The 12,942-nt window shown below is 38.1% G+C and overlaps 1 protein-coding gene across 3 annotated transcripts in view; it reads right to left on the bottom strand.

The window, feature by feature from the left end:
* Nucleotides 1-6,835: 6,835 nt before the first annotated feature.
* GMPS (guanine monophosphate synthase) overlaps nt 6,836-12,942 on the bottom strand; it is a 79,848-nt gene continuing 73,741 nt past the window's right edge. For all 3 annotated transcript variants that reach the window (XM_045503175.1, XM_045503176.1, XM_045503177.1), the window contains exons 14-16: nt 9,360-9,490; nt 8,251-8,423; nt 6,836-6,958 (exon numbers count right to left, since the gene is read on the bottom strand). In XM_045503175.1, the coding sequence (XP_045359131.1) occupies nt 6,857-6,958; nt 8,251-8,423; nt 9,360-9,490 (406 nt within the window). In that variant the 3' untranslated portion in view covers nt 6,836-6,856. The remainder of the gene's footprint in view (nt 6,959-8,250; nt 8,424-9,359; nt 9,491-12,942) is intronic.

Raw genomic sequence — 12,942 nt, forward strand, 5'->3', positions numbered from 1 at the left:
CAAAATAACACCTAGCAAATGAACTAGGAATCTTACTCTAGGTCATTAATATTCTAAGATTTCATGACAGATTCCTATTCCCAATTCTCAATGTTTTTCTACAATGGTTCCCTTCTGAGATCCAGAGAAGTCACACAAAGGTGAAACTGTATATAAGAGAGCTATGCTTTCAGTAAGCTTTAAATTCAATTTATTCCCAAACTGTGATGAATGTTAATTCCCTCTTTGTGTCTTGATGAACTCTAAAAACATTCAAGGGATGGCCATCACTGTGCATTTAACAAAAAGATTTTTTTTAGTGTGTTATGTGACGGTTTCCCGTTGTTTTACAAAGAGAAATCAATATAGTATTTAATGTGTAGAAAGCATATTTGGCATGTGTAAACCCAGTAAATATTCACTTTTATACAGTAGAGGGTGTATAGTCTACATCCTAAAAAGCACAGGATAGTTTTAAGCCTCCGTAGTAACAACTGTAACTAACAAAGCAAAGCTCCAAAGTGAGAAGTACACATCCAACTTGGATCTAGGCAGACTCTATACATGTTTATTTTATGTAGCATGGTATACCTGTCTCTCCCCTAAGATGTGTTGAGATTTTTAAACATCTCTATCTTTGCAAAATATTCCAACTCTTAACATCAAAACCAGGAAAGACAACTCTTTCAATTATTAAGGATACAAGTATATTTTATATGTATCCTTTGATGTGCAGAAAGGAAAAAAAAAATCAAAATACTCAAGACACCACGGTTCTCAAACTATTCAGAGGTACTCCAAGACACTGCAGCAAACTCAGATACACGCAAGGTGAACTACTAGCTTGTGGTAGGTCCATTTCAACACAGCAGCATGCTGCACTCCTTTCAATGTCTTATCTTTGCAAAGCTAAGTATTCAGTGGCTGCTGTGATAAAAAAGTATTGTGCAAAACTCAGCATGGACTAGAAAACGGAGATAGCAGTGTTCATCTATACCAGAGTTTATCAAGTTGCACAGTCCCCAATAGAGCATACATTTAGTAATTAACTCCAGTTATTCAAAAATGAGATACATTGTTTCTTTCAATGGATGTGTAATATTTTTTCAAGTGGCTACTATGTTGTTAGGACAAATATTTTTCAAGTTGTTTCAACATTACTATCACTTAAAAAATGGAACTATTACTTATTTTGGTCTAGGGTTGCTATTAAAAAATCACTAACGGAACTGTGAAAGGAAAGCGTGAAAACCCCTATTAAATTCACATCAGTTGCTTTAAGAACCTGACCAGGAAAAGAAAAAAAAAGTAAAAAAGATCTTCCAAAATGTTTCCTATTCAATGGCAAATGGCAAATTATTAAATTTCTCTTTAAGCAAAAATCTGAAAACAGGCTAGAACGGCAACATAAATACTGAAATATTCCAAGATACTGCATTTACTTAAAAATCTCTGGGAACTTTTATCAACTTTGGGGAAATTTCAACTATGTGCTCTATGGTTTATTCAATAATTAAGGAAAGGCATTATTTTAATTTTTGAATCAGAGTACTTAAGAGTATGTAGAGAGTGCTAGCTGCACTAGTTCACTTTTTGTAGGCTTGAAAATGTTTAAGCAGATTCCTGAACACAAAAGGGTCATGATATATATCATTCTTGGTGCTTTTTTCCCCCCAAAACAAATAAGCACTATGAACAAGTCCAAGTCATTGCATCCTCACCACCCACACTATAAGAGAAGTTGCTTTTGAAGAGTCAGAAGATGGAATTTTCTTGCACCTAGCTGAATATTTTTTGTCTGTTGAAACTTTTTAATTTTTTAAGTGATCTCTGCACCTAACATGGGTCTCAAACTCACAACCCTGAGAGATCAAGAGTCACACTCTCTACCAACTGAGCCCACCAGATGCCCCAGAAGCTTTTTCTTCTTAAGAACAGGTCAATCACACCACAGCAATGTAGCTACCTGAAAGTAATTACTTAATTCAGTTTCTGAACATGGTTATTTCCCTTAATCATATTAGTGACTTAATACATTTACTTCCATGGGTTTGATCAATGCTCACAGTTCTCAACAAATAGGATCCAACTTTTGTATCAAATTAATAAAGGTAATAGATGTTTGAAATAACTGAGGACAGAGTTGATCAAATATAAATAAGTATGCATGAAGTCAAATGTGTGTGTGTGTGTGTGCGCGTGTGTGTGTATGTAGGACTTTAATTTTCAAAACACATACACACAGCTAACTATTCACTTAAAAAGCTATCTAAAAGTTTGTGTCTATCATGTCCACTGTTATACTCTGGGCAAAATCCTGACACCCTCCTACAGAGACAGATTCAACTTATTATCCAGAAACCCGACAGTATATGCAATTTCTTATTTCCCATACCCTGATAACGTCTGTCCCCTTTGTTCTTCCTTCACCTTCTCATAAACACTGATGTTTAACGACAAATTATGAAAGTCATCACTGCCTCCCTTATGAAGTGTATTGAAAACAAAAGGCATTAAAGTCATTTCATATTAATTTAGCAAAGCTATTTTATGCCAACATCACTACAACATACAAGGTATTTCAATATACCATGAACAATTCACAACTATACTACTTACTCCAATTAACAAAATACTTTTTTATAAAAAAAATCTGTTCAAAAGGTTACATTCACTTCTTCGTTTAATACCATAAGGTTTTAATAACAATGCCACATTAGGTTCAAAGACAGAAAATTACTTACCTTAAATATTTGTATTCTCCAAAGGCAATACTCCACTTGGATTACGTAAGGTTCAGGCTTCCTGAACAACTCAGAAAGATTTTGGAGCTACTGAACCTAGTATACCCAAGAAATAACGAAACTCTCCCCAAAGTCTCATAATTCTGCTAATCAAAGAGCCCTTAACAAGGTCAAAAGATGCCACGGGATCCACCAGTAAACAAAGACACTAATGGATACGTAACTTGAAATGGAGCTGTTCAAAAAGTCCTCCCTCAGGGAACTTAGGTTGCAGGCAGGTAATCTCCAGCTCTCTAATGAATTATATCCAAATGACACAGCTCCAGAAGGATTTCAGTGGGTGCAATAATAGCTCAGTCTGTCTCATGATCTAGCTGGAGTCAGATTCAGAGAGGTGGCTATAACATAGGGGTGGATTGCTCCTCTTTGACAAAAAGCAAAAGAAGTTGTCGAGAGCCGCTAGTTCTGAAGTAATTTAGCTATGAAATGTTCAACAAGACGTTATCTGTGGCCTTCTCTTAGCATTTCTCTTACAGATTTGACGACGATTTTAAGCCATAACTAGACAGACCAGGTATATCTTTCAGCAATAGTTTTTTCCAGCTGAGATTTAAAACTATCAATAATGGGGCCCTACCAAGATTCTATTTTAATTGATTTGATTGTGGGGTCTAGACATTATACAGATTTAATTCCTCAGGTTGAGACTTAATTCCCCTCCAGGGTTGAGAACCACAGACAAAGGGTCAGAGCTGGGTGGAATACATGGGCCTCTTTAATATGGCATTTTGCTGGCATTTTGGTACTCTTTGCAGGATTCCAAATCTCTTCACTTGTCATTAAATGGTCAGGGAATAAAAAAGCCAAGGATGCCACCATTATCGCTGTTATAACCCTACAGTGGTTTAAAAAAAAAAAAAAAAAAAAAAAGATACCCTGGTTCCCTATGTTACCTGCATGGCTAAACTACCACAGTGAGAACAAAGAGGGTGCTTTCTAAGGGTAGAGACGTCCAGCTTATATTCAGTTCCCTATTACTTTCTGAATTGGGTCAATGACAGGAGTACCCATTAGCTGAGGTATGTCCTTACCACATTCCAGTGAGAATTCAGGAAACAGTGGGAGAAAGGAGGAGGGTATGGAGTGGTGGAAAGGAATAAAATAGAATAAAAAAGAAACAGAGGTATAACACTGGGCATGACAGAAACTAACCATTCTATTATTGTAAATAAGGAGAGAATTTACACTTTGTAAATACATTTATCCTTGATGGTCAACTATCCGCTGAGAACCTCCTGTTAAGCCTTGCCTTGAAGGGCCTTCAAACATAACCTCTTCAATACAGAGAAGACAAAGCCTGGATTCTAGCTCCAGCTCTGCCAACAATTTGCTGTATATAACAGATAATGGGACACTTTTCATTAGTCTCGAAGCCAAAGCACATTCTTGGTCAACTGTTCCAAAAACACACAGTAAAGAGACTGCTATCAGGTACATATGAATGGATAGTTTCCAAGTGTTGTGGTCACAACAGAAGATTAAGTGGTCCAATTTCGCTGATCTATACTACAGCTACAAAAAACAAGGTAATTAATATTTGATTTCACAATGTATTGTGATGTTTACCTATGACTGGGGTAAGGTCACATCTAATATTAAAAGAACTTAAAAGCCAGGCTGTTATTTCCTGTACGGCTGAGGAGTATAAATGGCACCATTAAGGTGAAACTGGGTACTTGAAAATTCTTTTGTGCCTGCCATTGTGGGGAATAAATGATGTTTCCACTGATCTGCCTACTTAGCCCTCATCAGTACAAATAAACAAAATAATTAAATAGGTATCTCAGGCACGTGGTAAGTGATGGGAATGCAGTCATAATCTACCAAGGATCATATTTAATTCTGAACTTCACTAGGTAACCATCACTAAGCTGAGCTTGTTTCCCTAATGTAAAATGGACCATAAATCTTAACTTTTCCCAGCTGCTTGGATGACAGACTGTGAAGATACAGACTAATACTGTACAGCACAAAGCAAAAAGCACTTTGCAAAGGAAAAGAGGATACAAAAAAACATCAGGGAAGATTTCTCAATTCCAGAAAAAAAATTTTTTTTTTTTTTTTACTTTATGATGTCAGGATATGTTTTGGAGAGACCATTTTTTCCAGTATTAAGAATTATAAAAAGGGTTTCGCAGACAGTATCAGGAAAACATTAAGTTAAAAAGTTTTAACAATTGCTTTTAACATCAAAATCTCTCAGAGCTTTGAATATAATGTATACCATGACTTTCCAAGACAGGACAAGTGAACAGCACTTTCCCAATTTATATGACCACCTAACCCTTTTGACAAGGTTCTTCTTGGTGGAGCAGTGTTCCACAGAAGATACATTAAAAAGAAAACACTTATTATATATTCTTCCTAGTTTCCTATTTGCTTGAATACAAAACTGTAAGACACTTCTGCTACAAGAGGAATTTTTTCACACAATGTAAATATTTGTAAGCCTTTTAGAGGTTGTCTATTCCAGTTCTAAGATAACATGAGTCCAAATCTGTTAAGGCCAGATCACTTACATTTCCTCTTTCCAAAAGGCAGTATGAATACCTCATCTTCAGGACAGAAAATAAACCCTTCAAGTTCTGTAGAAGTCAAATACCCCTTTGCTTTGGGGACGGGTCTCTGTTACAATAGACAGAAGTTCTTCCCTTGCAGGTCTGGCAATACAGTTTTCTTGTCCTCTGGACCAGCCAGAATAAAAAGTAGACTTCTACATCACATCATTTTACGATTTACCTAACAATGAATCCCAAAGAAAATTTTGTACCTGATTGATACAAAGGATCTTGAAGAGGCAGCAACCTGAAATGGGTTTAGTATGCCAACAGAAACTAATCTAGTACATGTCAGTTAACCTCAATTAAAAAAAACAAACAAACAGAACAAAAACTCACTAATGTTCTTAAATAGTAAGATCAGCTAAAATATGGAGAAATGGTTGTAGAATTTAAGTCTAGTACTATTTTTATACTGCATACATGGATGTTATAAAGGATCTGGTAGAAACCAGTGGCAATGGCAATGAGTCCTACACAAGTTCTTGAATCTTTTCTTATGAATGATAGAAAGATTATAAGGTTTGGCAATATCTTGCATGGACCAAGAACTGGTCACAAGTCTTCTGAGCAGTGGGTAATAATAAATCCACCTACAGATTACATCTAAGAGTTCATTTTACACTCTTTACTAGATGATATAAACTGTGGGCATGCGTGATGGTTTCTGTAGGCTCAGAGCTGGCCCTCTGACCAAATGAGATTAAAATGCTCAGACTTTATTGATGCTACACCAGAGATAGCCTCTTGTGGGAAAAAGAACAGAAACTTCCTCGGCAAGGCTATGGGAGCTGGCAACACTGGGGTGGCGGCGGGGGAGGGGCGGTGATAAAGCTCCTTTCTAATGAACAGGTTGACGGTGAACACCAAGGCATCTATGTGGAACAGGATTTGAAAACATTTTAAATTGAGGCCATTCATAGCTTCCTTCTCCCATGGCCTCCCATGACTGTGATATGGCAGCTTACATTTGATAGCCCCAGTTTCTGCAAAAGTGACTGAAACAACCCACCTACACCTTTATCTGATTATGTTCATCCCTTATCCCCACCTTTGGAGGAGTAAGGTTACTTACAAGAAAATTCAGATTCTCTGGAAGATATACATACTAAGTCACACTGGTAAATAATGGGTGTTTTCTAACAGCTCTTAGAAACTGGAAAGGGGACAGAGGCCCATTACTAATCCCATACTCAGCCACCTTCATACATCTTCATTGACAGAGACATTAATAGCAACAGTGAGTTTATACATAAAGAACAAGTGAGGCAAAGGCAAAAGCAGTGTCAATCTGTCTGAGTGTAGGCAATGGTGCTTTGATTATACCCGTACAAACTCTTCAGTCTCTTTTAGTTATCCCCAACTCAGCTCTTAAGCCGTAGATTTTTGCTGTAGAGAACTCAGATGTGATGCAGCCGCTCCAGTAACTCTTTTCACAGTACCGCATGTCAATACTGGGAATGGTTTCTAATCAATTTAAACTGAACACAATACTTTAATAGAACAAGAAGTTTATTACTCCCACTCGGTAGTTCCTGGGGGCTTTGATGTTAAGTCATACATAATTCGAGAAATACCAGGAATCTTCTTAATCTCAGTGACCATCTTTAACACCACCTGTTATAAAACAAACATCATAAATAGAAGAACCAGGATCCAGTGCATGTCCAACAGACTTAGTAGGCTTGCATTTACAATTAAAATGTGATCTATCTGTATTATTGTCTTTCATGTGTATGGCATGGTCTCTGATTAGTGTTATGAGGTGAACCTAATTTCCCTCTATAGATTGAAGTGACTTAACTCAGTGCTACTCAAAGTGCAGTCTGCAGTTGCCAGTCTGCAAGTTACGTTTGTTGCTTGTGCATAACAAGTGTTTAGAAACACTGATAGCAATGTGACATCCAAGCACGTGATTTTATATGTTAAAGCCAACGTGTCACAAATTCTGTGTGGCCGAAACATACAACTCGGAGGCCAGCAAGGTGGCACATAATGCACTGTAACAATAACCACTACCAAGTGTACATGAGGAGGAGGAGGCCTGGTCACTTGAAAGAACAGAGATTTGGCAAATTTGAGCCTAAGGGAAAACAGCCACACTCCCCAGCCTAGCTATCCAGCTATAACCAGAGCCTTGCATTAGAGTATGGGAGCTGCGGGCCACCTAATAAAGTTTCACTTTGGTTTTCATTTGCTATTATGCAAATAGCTGCTTTGGAATACTCCAGTGGAGAGAGAGATAACAAGAGAGGAAGATGGTGATCAAAAACAGTAAGTAGAGCATTAAGCAATTCATGGGTGTCTAGCCATCACTGCATCAAATCTCATCCTTATTTCTAATAAACTCTTCTTCGCTCCCAGGGCTTTCACCCTTTCTTAGAAAACAGTATTTAAAAATATTATTATTGGCAAGATTAGACAGAATTACAGATTAGAGGTGGATACTCTCCGTATAGTAATCAGACATCTGGAGGGTATAATAAATTTAAGGTCTTTTCTACTACGGTACATTAAATTATTATGTGGAGATTGAAAAAAAAAAAAAGCCTATCTTATAAACAGAAAACCAACCCGAGAAATACAAATTTTATCATAGCCTATTCCATTCACCAAGTTACAAAATAGAAGAGATATTAAAAACATGTATGAGAGGGGCGCCTGGGTGGCGCAGTCAGTTAAGCGTCCGACTTCAGCCAGGTCACGATCTCGCGGTCCGTGAGTTCGAGCCCCGCGTCGGGCTCTGGGCTGATGGCTCAGAGCCTGGAGCCTGGTTCCGATTCTGTGTCTCCCTCTGTCTCTGCCCCTCCCCCGTTCATGCTCTGTCTCTCTCTGTCCCAAAAATAAATAAACGTTGAAAAAAAAAAAAAAAAAAAAAAACGTGTATGAGAAAAAAATATATAAATTACCTCTACAGGGATTTCATTGCCAGGCGTTGCAGGTATACCAGTCATAAAATCACTAGTAATAAAGGTTCGAATAACCACAGATCTCTGACATGAAGGCTGCTTCTGAAGCGGGTCTCGATCAAAATGTAATGGTGTCAAAATCACTGGCATCTGGCTAATTTTCCCAGCATACCCTAGAGAAAGGAAGTTAACATGCAAAACCAATCACGTACCATGGGAAAAGCCCTCTAACCTAGTTCCATTAAATCTTCCCAGACAATATCTAAAATCACATACATAAGCATAACAGTTAAGACCGTCATCATGCAACATTGTTTTCAACATCGTTGTAAGTAAACTCGATCACAAATACAAACAATAGAATTTGATGACTGTATTAATGTTACAGTGATATGATTTTATTCTTGTTACCCAAGGTAGTTATAGTCTATTCTGCAAACAGTGAATTAGTAAACAGTAAACCACTGTCCCTAGAGGAAAAACAGAGTTAGGTTCCTGTAAGCCTCTGGTCACAACATTTTCATCAACCAATCAATACATAACCTGGTTTTACATGTGTTTCTGTTTAAAGACACCTCATTTAATATTTATTCTGGATTCATTAACACTGAACTCATAGCCAACAGCACGGTAATTCATACATGAACAAAGCTTATCTAACCCACGTATTTTCTCCATAAGGCACATGACAGCCATTCTGTGCTTAGAAACCCAGACAGCACCTCAGCACTATGCTTGGGGGACATTTCAAATAGTAAAAGCAGAAACAAAAAGCACAGAAATGCAAAACATATGGTACCAAGTAGACTACAAAAAGGACACTTGTTTACAGTAATAGAGTGAAACAAAAAAATCACCTTATATAACCTAAACTGGGAACATGGGAGTCAGGCAACTCAAATTTTTTGCCCCTATGGACATGTCCACAAATGACCATAAAGGTGAATAATTTTGTATAGCAGGCAATATCACAGAACAATCCACAGAAATGAATAATAAAAATAAAAGCATCTAGAAATTCAAACTTGCATCCTCCTACTAGAAACTGTAATGCCAAACTTCCAAATTCTAGTTACAGCATGTAGTGATAAACAAAATGAGCAACTTACCAGACTCCCTGAGAATGTTATGTGCCTCAAAGTCAGCTTGGCGTAAAGTACTGAGCACCCCTGTTGTCAAGAAAGTGGGAGTAACATCTGTAGGAGGTTCTTTAACTGGTGGGCCAAATATATAGACAACTCTAGAAGGGAAGTAAAAATTATAGAGAAATTACATTTTAGTAGAAGCAAGGCAAATAGAGTATCATTCTTTCCCTTTATCCTGAGGCCCCTCTCCTACTTCCAATCACCACATGGGTAGGACAGGATGTAAGATTATAGAAGGGTCTATGTTCCATGTACCTTCCTGCAAGTGTATTCTTTGGAATAATAGTATCTCAGAATGTACAAACATATATGGAATTATCACGATTCCCTTTTCATATAATGTACTGGATAGATGGGTATCCCCCAAACTTCATGTCCACCTGGAATCTGTAAGTGAAAACAGGGTCCCTGCAGAAGTAATCAAGTTAAGGGAAGGTTGTAAGGACCAGAGTAGGCATTAATCTATGAAGGCGTCCTTCTGAGAAGATGGAAATTTGCAAACAGACACACATAGAAAAAAGAGGGCCATGTGAAAATGGCAACAAAGACTGGAGTTATACTGCACAAGCCAAGGACTGCCAGTAAATTCCAGAAACTAAGAAGAGTCAAGGTAGGATCCTCTCCCAAAGCCTTATATCATAGGGAGCATAGCCCTGCTAACCCCGACTTCAGACTTCCAGCCTCTAGAACTGTGAAAGAACAAACGTCTGTTTTAAGTCTCTGAGTGTGTGATAATTTGTTATAGTACCCCTAAGAAATCAATCCACAGAAGTCTGGGGAAACACTGAATTGAACAAATAAATAGGTTGCTTTATGACAAAACTTCAGAAACTGTACTATGCTAATATGCACTAGAAACCTCCAAGATAAGTTTGGGAAATGCACTACAGGCTTATCTGACTACTCAATTTTGTTTTCACTTTGGGAAACACTGATCCCGAAGAAAGATTTTCATTTCCCCATTCTAAAAGGTGTGACCTGGGAATGCAAGCTGGTGCAGCCACTCTGGAAAACAGTATGGAGGTTCACCAAAAAACTAAAAATAGAACTACCCTACGACCCAGCAATTACACTACTAGGCATTTATCCAAGGGATACAGGTGTGCTGTTTCGAAGGGACACAAGCACCCCCATGTTTATAGCAGCACTATCAACAATAGCCAAGGTATGGAAAGAGCCCAAATGTCCCTCGATGGATGAATGGATAAAGAAGATGTGGTATATATACACAATGGAGTATTACTTGGCAATCAGAAAGAATGAAATCTTGCCATTGGCAACTACGTGGATGGAACTGGAGGGTATTCTGCTAAGTGAAATCAGAGAAAGACAAAAATCATATGACTTCACTCATATGAGGACTTGAAGAGACAAAACAGATGAACCTAAGGGAAGGGAAACAAAAATAATATAAAAACAGAAGGGGGACAAAACATAGGAGGCTCTTAAATATGGAGAACAGGGTTACTGGAGGAGGTGTGGAAGGGGTGATGGGCTAAATGGGTAAGGGGCATTAAGGAATCTACTCCTGAAATCACTGTTGCACTATACACTAATTTGGGTGTAAATTTACAAAATAAAATAAAAATTTAAAAAAAAAAAAGTGTGACCAAAATAGAATCTGGCATCCTACTATTCCCTGCCAAAGGAATAAATCACTACTTCTTTAAGTATATGTTTAAAAGAAAGATATACGCTTCCTATCTTAATAACGGTGTTAATAAAAGTAGCTTATAATAAAAGGAACAAGGCTTGAGGAAATTAGGATCAGGTAAGTACAACAACGTGAGAAGTCTTACCACTGGATGGGAGGATCTGTTCCACAACCTTCACCCAGGAAACAAGGGGCAGTCAGGAAGCGGGTATGAACATATCCTAGCTGTCCCCACTCTTGACTCCAGCCAGCACACAACTGTCCCTCTTCTCTAGCCCTATCTATCTTTACCAAAGACAATAAATATCTCTTGGCAACTTCCATGATAAAGTTTAATGAATTTTTTTTCTTAGTAAGTACTTGGAATAAAAACACATAGAAGAAAACTGCATCACATCAAAACTGCCGCTACCACCAACTAATTGACTGCCTCCTCCTAAACCTATGATAGCAAATAGGTTTTTATCCCATGCATAAAAAGCTACACTTCGACTCAGCAATACAGTCCCTAGAGTTCATAAATGATCCCCTGAGGAAAAAGCAACTAGGAAAAAGAATGCCATGAACTTGCTCTGTCTTATTTTTTACAAACAAGAGTGTTCACAGAATGTACAGGAATAGGTAGTCTTTTACACCGTACAGAACAGTGAAACTGGAGCAGTCCCTCCCTATACAAGGATTCCATAATGTGAATTAGGAAAATATTTGGCAAAAATAGAAAAAAAAATGTCTTTAATTATTTAAATTCCAATTCCCAAAAAGAACCCTGGCAAAGACATCTAAAATTCACCAAGACTCTTTTAAGGGTTTGTGATTCATGTTTTAAAAGCTATTTTTGGGGGCGCCTGGGTGGCGCAGTCGGTTAAGCGTCCGACTTCAGCCAGGTCACGATCTCGCGGTCCGTGAGTTCGAGCCCCGCGTCAGGCTCTGGGCTGATGGCTCAGAGCCTGGAGCCTGTTTCTGATTCTGTGTCTCCCTCTCTCTCTGCCCCTCCCCCATTCATGCTCTGTCTCTCTCTGTCCCAAAAATAAATAAACATTAAAAAAAAAAAAAAAAAAAAAGCTATTTTTGGGGGCACCTGGGTGGGCTCAATCAGTTAAGCGTCCGACTCGATTTCAGCTCAGGTCACAATCTCACAGTTCCTGAGTTCGAGGCCGGCATCAGGCTCTGTGCTGACAGTGCAGAGCCTCCTTGGGAGTCTCTCTCTCCTTCTGTCTCTTCCCCTACCCTCACCTCTCTCTCTCAAAATAAACTTTAAAAATTAATAAAATAAGATCTATTGTTTTGTTTGTTGTTTGTTAGACTTTATTTTTTGGGCAGTAGGGGAAATGTTTGGGAAAGGAGGGAGGAACCCATGAGGGAAGAAGACGACAGGCAGAGAAACCAGCATACAAAAGGCCAGAGATAAAGTTTAAAAAGGGTGAGTGTCCTTTAGCAAAAGAAAAACTAAGCGAGAGCTCCAACTGTAAGAATGCTGTGAAATGAAAACCAAAAACAGTTGAGTCAAATTCAGGGAAAAGGAATTTTCTATATGGCCTAAAAAGTTTATTTAGGCATTACGTATTCTCTAGAAGATGGATTATGAACCATTATTGTAACCAAGATAATTATCTCCATTCAAAATAAGCAATTACAAATTTACTTTTATTAGTACTTCTTTTCAGTGTCATAAAGATGCTTTCTGTATTTGCAGGCCTTAGATTCATCACAATAATAAGCCTTTTTAGTAAAACACTGGCTTCCCTGCAACTCCCTGAGAGCACAACCCAGCAGGCAGTTCTAGAACTATACACATCCTGCCGGGTGGACACCAATGGGTAGGTTCTTAATTACTGCAGCAAACTTGAGTAAACTGAAACCTCAAGAATTTTTTTTGGAAGGGATTATGCTGAG

The sequence above is a fragment of the Leopardus geoffroyi genome, chromosome C2 (genome assembly GCF_018350155.1).
Source record: "Leopardus geoffroyi isolate Oge1 chromosome C2, O.geoffroyi_Oge1_pat1.0, whole genome shotgun sequence".
NCBI classification, from domain to species: domain Eukaryota; kingdom Metazoa; phylum Chordata; class Mammalia; order Carnivora; family Felidae; genus Leopardus; species Leopardus geoffroyi.